A 7,643-nucleotide genomic window follows, 5' to 3' on the forward strand; every position below is an offset into this window, starting at 1 on the left:
GTTTTTAGTTGCTGTATTCTTTTAATTGAGTTAAGGGAATTGTTAATTTTAAGTTTATAATATTTAAAGGAAATACATTTTTAAACTGCCTCTTCCTAAGTGTGGCACATACTAAAAGTCTGGCACGTTTTTCTTGGTGTTGGGAAAGCAGTGGTGAAGAAGATAGAAAGTCCCTGCTTTCAAGGAGTTTTTCCATTCTAATAGGTAGTCATAGGCAATATTTACTTAAGCAAATAAAAGAGAAATTTCAGACTGTGATAAGTATAGTGAAGGAACCAAAATAGGTAATGGTGTTGGAGGGAGATTGGGAGTTGGGGGTGGGCAGAGTCGGAGAGCTACTTTAATAGGGAAGTAATAAAGAAAGGTCTCCTTACATTGTGACAAAAGGGACCACTCATGGAATCATCTGGGAGAAGAGCTTTCCAAGTCCAGGGGAAGCAGGCACAAAGGTTCTGACATGTTCAGGGATTGGAAAGGAGGCTGATGTGGCTAGCATGTAGTGAGCGGAGGGAATGACTGTCACTGAGTTGGGTGTGTTGGCTGGGGTGGGTCACGTGGATGAAGAGTTTGGTTTTTTTTAACACTTAACAGGAGGAAGTTGTTGGGAGGAACATGATCTGATTCATGTTTTTGAGAGACCACTGTGGCCTCTGTCTGGAGGGGTGGGAAAGTAGGCAGAGAAGTCATTTAGAATCTATTGCTGTAGTCCAGGGGAGAGGTTGATGGCTGCTTGGACTAGAGTGGTAGCCCTGGAGGTTCTGAAAAGAGGAAGGATTTGTGATAGATATGTGATGGCCCCAGAGCAGGAAATGTGCTGGTTCTTTACCTTTAAATCCTGTGGTTTCTGGTAATTCTGGCAGCTTTAAATCTTTCTATATTGTGGCAAAGGAAAAGAATTGCTCCTAGGGCATATGAATGACTTAATTTACAGCATAGACTGTACACCAATCAGGGTTGTTTTATTAAATCTAACAAGTTGCACGTGAGTATTTATTTGATTTTCTTTAAATGTAACATTTTGTTGTTGCAGGAAATGTTTTCATATTTGTCCAACCAACTAAAGAAGCTGTCAGAAGCCTACAATGAAAGAGTGTTGCATACACCTCACAATCCCATATCTTTAGGTAATTTTTTTTCTTAAGAAAAAGATAGTACTTCTGAACCATCCCCAGTGGGAAGCTGGTGTTTCTAGAAAGAGTATGAATTCTTTCTGGTTACAGTGATGTTTCTAATTTCATTACAGTGCTAATTTGTAAATTTTAAAAGTTTAGTCAGCCTTTATAAATGCTGTAATGTATTTCTAAGATAAAACCTATACGCTGAAGAAAGAATTCAAATCTATGTTAAGTGTTATACTGAATATATGGAAAATAATACTTTTAACTCTTGCTTCTCACCAAAATAACTTGGTCACTGATAAGGATTCTATATAAATATTTTAAAATTTCTAGCAGTTAACAAAACACCATAACATTAAAGATATTCTTAAAATTTTTAATGCTATTATTATTTATTTTCTTGAGTATGCCTGTGTTAGAGAAATCTGTGTTTATGATCATTTCATTTTGTCATGTAGTACAAGAGCTACTAAACAGGATAAAAAGAATGTTGACTTTTATGCATTTAACTAACTTTTAAACTTCATGATTACCCCTTTTAATTTGTGAATATATATAGTATAATATGGTTCATATTTCATGTATATCTGAGGAAAGTAAGGAAATAATAATTTGTAATTGAAGCCTTTTTCAGGAATGGGCTTCCTTGGAAAACCATTTGGCCACTGATAGTAATAAAATCACCCCAATCAGTCCTTTGTTAGTTTATAATCTATGTAGATGTTATAGAAGGTGATATGGTATGATTTGAATCCCAGTTCTGCCATGTACTAGCCTCTAACTTCCTTTTCCCTAAGTAGAGATAATGATCCCTCACATACAAAATTGTTAAAAATGGTTGAGATTATATTTCTAAAGTATCTAGTATGGTAAGTCATATTATCCATGTCATTGTTCCATTTATATAATTGGAAAATTCACTTTTTGGAAGGGTAATACGGAAATTCTCTTCTGATTCTGAGCATTTTTATGTTAACATATTTTTATCTGATATGGAAACAAATCCTTACTATAATTTATTAAATGCATTAAAGTGAAATGGTGCCATGTGACAATGAATAAAGAGTGATATCTCCATGAAATAAGACAGTCACAAAAAGACAAATGCTGTATGATTCCACCTATATGAGGTACTTAGAGTACTCAAAATCATAGACAGAAAGTGTAATGCTGGTTGCCAGGGGGAGGGGAGAATGGGGAATTGTTGTTTAATAGGTATAGAGTGTCAGTTTTATAAGATAAAGTTATGGGGATGGATGGTGGTGATGGTTGTGTAACAAGATTGAATGTATTTAGTACCACTGAACTGTATACCTAAAAATTGGGTAAGATGGTAAATTTTATGTTATATGTTTATTAGCACAATAAAAAAAGTGATGTCTCCATGATTGTTTCTTAAGTGGTTTTGTGCTGGTGAACCAAGGCTTACTGGAATACTTTTTTCTTTTTCAGCTATGACACTTAAAACACTAGATAAACACTATGACAAAGCTGTCACTCAGCTTGGCTCCATGCTTTTTACCAGACAGGTTTCTGGAGCCAGGTAAGTATGTTTAAAAGAGGATTGGATTTATTTCTCTTTTCAAAATTAACACTAATAAAGCACCTTTCTTTAACAATAAGTCCCCCAAGTATGTGCTGAACTGCACCTGAGAATTCATCGTGGAGGAAAGGAAGGATGAGGTAGAGAATCTGTAAGGCTGTCACACAGTCAGTCACCTGTGGAACGTGAAATAGTCACAGGAAAGATATGAATTTTGTTTGCTTTAATAGACATACAAAAACAAAGTTCATTACCCCTCTGTACAAATTTTTGTCTTTATTTTCCTTTGTTAGATAATCTTCAGTGGTGTCACATTATGGTGTTAGAAATAAGTTGTCTTCATTACTAAGTTTAAGTGAAAATGTTTTCAAGGAAAAGTCCATTTCCTAAACTGAAAACGCTATGCAGTTCTTGTCTAAGTACTGCCTTTGAAAAATCTACTTTTTGCTTTTATATGTACATAGCTTAAGATGAATTTCATTTTTCATTTTATGTTTGATGAGGTCAGAGAAAAATGGCTTGAAAAGTACCTTGCTCTAAGTACTCTTCTTTACGTGCTTCTGCTAAAGAATTTCTCTCTGACTACCAGAGGTTAGAGATTTCACATCAAAGAACAACTTTTTAAAAGGAAAAAAATCTTAGATTAATTCATCTTTTACCTTGATGAGCTATATCTATATGCAGCATAGTTTTGACGCTTCTAAAATGGTTTTCTTGGCCTTGCTTTTTAGTGTTGCCACTATTTGTCTTTATGTTTAGGTTGATCTTAATTAAAAAATCTTAATTAAATCTTAGATCTTAATTAAAAATTTAAAAGTTCTTAAAAAAAAAAGGTGCTGTTAGAAATCTGCTTATATCAAGTATGACAGTGAAATCAAGCTTTAAAAATGCATGTACCATTGCTGAATATTACTGATTGCTGACCATCAACCCACTGTAAGCAGTTATGTAATTTCTGCTGGATCCTGGCTTTAAAACCCTCCATTGCATAACATGATCAGATAGGTGTGATTCTAGTCCATTGATTACTTGAGACAATACACGGCAGTTAATCAAAGGGGTTTGATTTACAAACTTAAATATTCCATTAAAGTGTGTATATGTGAAGTCAGATTCTGGTATTTGATACAAAAACAGAAATAACTTTCTTTTTACCTTTTTATTTATTTTTATTTTTGGCTGTGTTGGGTCTTCGTTTCTGTGCGACGGCTTTCTCTAGTTGCGGCGAGCGGGGGCCACTCTTCATCGCGGTGCGCGGGCCTCTCACTGTCGCGGCCTCTTTTGTTGCGGAGCACAAGCTCCAGACGCGCAGGCTCAGTAGTTGTGGCTCACGGGCCCAGTTGCTCCACGGCAGGTGGGATCTTCCCAGACCAGGGCTCGAACCCATGTCCCCTGCATTAACAGGCAGATTCTCAACCACTGCGCCGCCAGGGAAGCCCTCTTTTCACCTTTTTGAAGATGTAAAGGTGTTTTTGATTCCTAGAGCTTGTAGCTCTTTAATAGAAGATAAGTAAATGGTAAGCATCAGGTAGTACTTTCCTATGTGAAGTGCATTGTATAATTTTATTTTAAGGCTGCAGTCTGTTTTCATAGGCTACGATTTATGGCTGTTATTAAACTTCTTACTAAGTAGGTGTAAGGCTTAGTAACACAGCTTTCGTTTGTTTATGGGTGATACTCTGTTAACATCACCAGACATACTAAATTGGTAAATCTTTTCCCTTTCAGGGTTGTGCCTCTTGGGTCTTTGCAGACGGTGAGTGGCTACACTTTCAGAGGCTTTATGTCACATACAAATAATTACCCTTGTGCTTACCTCAATGCCGCATCAGCCATCGGTATGAAGACACAGGATGTGGACTTGTTCATAAAGAGACTTGACAAGTGTTTAAAGACAGTAAGAAAAGAACAAAATAAAGAGAGTGATGTATCTGGAGTTGACAATTATGATAAAACTGAAGATGTGGATATAGAAGAAATGGCTTTAAAAATAGATAATGTACTTCTTGGCACATGCCAGGATTCTTCCTGACATGTGAAGGGTTTCTTTGTGATAATTTAAAAAAAGTGATGAGGCTACAGTATAAGCTAGCAGTTCAAAGAGAAGACTTGAGATTTTTGAATTGAGAATTTCATGGAGAATATTTGGTCAAGGAATAGAACATGGTCTGAGCTAGCCATTGACAATTGTTATATTTGTTGTTCTTAGATTGCCTCAATCATTATCCTTAACAGGTTATAATGTGCAATTAGCGTTTTTCTAATTGTTAAATATTTGCCAAATATTATGATTCAGATAATTCTTACTAATATAATGATAGTAAAATTGCACATTACTCTAATTCTCTTTGAAATGTGTAGACTGCTTCCTTCTGACCATTCTCTATCATTCACAAATTACTTACGTTTCTGACCACACAGAATTAAGAAAGATCTCTAATGCTACTAATTAGATGTTTGTTGATGTGTGTAAGTCACAGTATGCCTGTAAAATGGACATTTTCCAGGAAAGCAGAGTCAAGGTCAAGGTGTAAGCTTTAATTTTTGCTCAGCAGAAATGGATCTCACCTGGGGATGATTGGCTTCTTATATCTAAGTAACATCTGGAGATTTTTTTGGGTTTTTTGTTTGTTTGTTTGTTTTTTCGGCCATGCCACACAGCTTGTGGGATCTTAGTTCCTCGACCAGGGATTGAACCCTCGCCCTCAGCAGTGAAAGCGTGGAGTCCTAACCATTGGACCACCAGGGAATTCTCTGGGGATCTTTTTTGATTGTCAAACCTAGTAGGATGCTATTGACATCTAGTGAGGGGAGGCCAGGGGTGCTGTTCAACATCCTACGATGGACAAGACAACTTCTCAAAACAAAGAATTATCCAGCCCAAAATGTCGGTAGTGCTGAGGTTGATAAAAACTGCTCTAAAGTAAAAGAACTCCTCAGCAAAGAGAAGTTTTCCATAGCAACTTTAATTATTCAGTAGTACTTCAAAGATGGTGGCTCTATAAATGTTACCAACTACACAGCATATAGATTCTTTTTTTTTTTTTAACATCTTTATTGGAGTATAATTGCTTTACAGTGTTGTGTTAGTTTCTGCTGTATCACAAAGTGAATCAGCTGTATGTATACATATATCCCCATATCTCCTCCCTCTTGCGTCTCCCTCCCACCCTCCCTATCCCACCCCTCTAGGTGGTCACAAAGCACCAAGCCAATCTCCCTGTGCTATGCAGCTGCTTCCCACTAGCTATCTGTTTTACATATGGTAGTGTATATATGTCAGTGCTACTCTATCACTTCGTCCCAGCTTACCCTTCCCCCTCCCCGTGTCCTCAAGTCCATTCTCTACATTGTGTCTTTATTCCTATCCTGACCCTAGGTTCATCAGAACCATTTTTTTTTTTTAGATTCCATATATATGTGTTAGCATACGGTATTTGTTTTTCTCTTCCTGACTTACTTCACTCTGTATGACAGACTTTAGGTCCATCCACCTCACTACAGATAGTTCAATTTCGTTTCTTTTTATGATTGAGTAATATTCCATTGTATATATGTGCCACATCTTCCTTATCCATTCATCTCTCAGTGGACACTTAGGTTGCTTCCACAGCATGTAGATTCTTAAGTGAAAACTGAGGTTACCATTTCTAAATATGTAATTATAAATTGTTAATATGGCATGTGTGCATTCTTCCATTTGGGAAAGTAAAAACTTTATTCCATTGTTTTGCTTCAAGGAGTCTATATATTTGGTTGGTTTGTTCAGGTGTTTTGCACAGCTGTCGTCAAGAGTGGTTAACATGGGGATTCTGAACATATTTTTGCTGGGGAGGTGAAAATGATGGAGTATGAAGTCTGAAATTCCAGACTTACTGGCTATAACTATTACGTTTGTTGTTAATTTTAAGAAATAGACTGATGTCTCATAGCCTAAGGAGTTAGTGAAGCCTCTGAATGCATCAAAATGTCAAAGCTGTATTTCTCAAGACTTGCTCTGTGGAGCATTTATTCCTAAGAGAGGCTCATGGGTATAAAAGGTTCCACGGACAAGTAAGTTGGGGACTTTGCAAACCTGCCTATTGGCATATTAAAGTCTCTAAGAATTCCTTCTATTCCAGTTTGAATGTATCCTTATCTAAAGATGGAACCCGTTTTTTTAATTAAATACTTACCGACATCCTAAAGATGGAACCCGTTTTTTTAATTAAATACTTACCGACATCCCATTGAACGTACTTTTGAAAACACTACAGTAGAGAATGCCACATTGCTTTCTGGATGGTGTTTTTCTCTATTGTTTTGGCATTGTAAACTATGTTAAATGTGAGCTCAGACAGCTGCCACTCCCACGGGTAAGTTAGAATATTTTGGACACTGGCTTGACAACCTTGGAAGTCAGCTGTGTTGAGATAAAGTACTTAATTACAAATATTGTAAAGATTACTTTAAAATTATTGTGTCTTTGGGGTTCAGATATTTGAAGTGGCTGGGTTCTTTAAATAGCTATAATAACTTCTTTCAAAGGAGTAAATCCTGGATTAAAAAATTGTATAATTTTTTTATGTGAATTTGAGACTGAATTGTAGAACTAACAAAGCTGAAGAGTTGCTGTAGACCCTCTCGAATCTGTGAAAGGGAATGAAGTGATGTTGCAGATGTAGATGCTGGCAGTGCAGCGTACCGTCCACGTTAAGCCAAGATTGTTTTATAGAACGAGTGATCTATATTGTGTGATCATCATTTAGTTTAAGAAAGGCCAGAGCCGAGAGACCAGCAAATGTTTTCTCATCTGCAGTGTATCAGCAGTTCTTGGGCTTCAGCTGCTGAATAGATAATAATTCTAATTGAAGAAAAATTACATGAACCCACATGTGAATGATAGATATGTTATAACATTTCATTCCTGGTGCATAAAAATCAGCTGCAGTTTTTATTATTAGTCCTTTCTTTTCAGAGGTTTTGGAATTCCAGCTCTATTC

At 36.4% G+C, this 7,643-nt stretch overlaps 1 protein-coding gene across 2 annotated transcripts in view; it reads left to right on the top strand.

Annotated features, from left to right (window-relative positions):
* Window positions 1-6,400, top strand: part of SEPSECS (Sep (O-phosphoserine) tRNA:Sec (selenocysteine) tRNA synthase) — a 34,978-nt gene extending 28,578 nt beyond the window's left edge. For both annotated transcript variants that reach the window (XM_082462059.1, XM_082462060.1), the window contains 3 exons: window positions 1,031-1,124; window positions 2,571-2,661; window positions 4,390-6,400. In XM_082462059.1, the coding sequence (XP_082318185.1) occupies window positions 1,031-1,124; window positions 2,571-2,661; window positions 4,390-4,693 (489 nt within the window). In that variant the 3' untranslated portion in view covers window positions 4,694-6,400. The remainder of the gene's footprint in view (window positions 1-1,030; window positions 1,125-2,570; window positions 2,662-4,389) is intronic.
* The last annotated feature ends 1,243 nt before the right edge of the window (window positions 6,401-7,643 follow it).

This window comes from Balaenoptera physalus (genome assembly GCF_965194825.1).
Source record: "Balaenoptera physalus genome assembly, chromosome: 5".
In the NCBI taxonomy this organism is placed as follows: domain Eukaryota; kingdom Metazoa; phylum Chordata; class Mammalia; order Artiodactyla; family Balaenopteridae; genus Balaenoptera; species Balaenoptera physalus.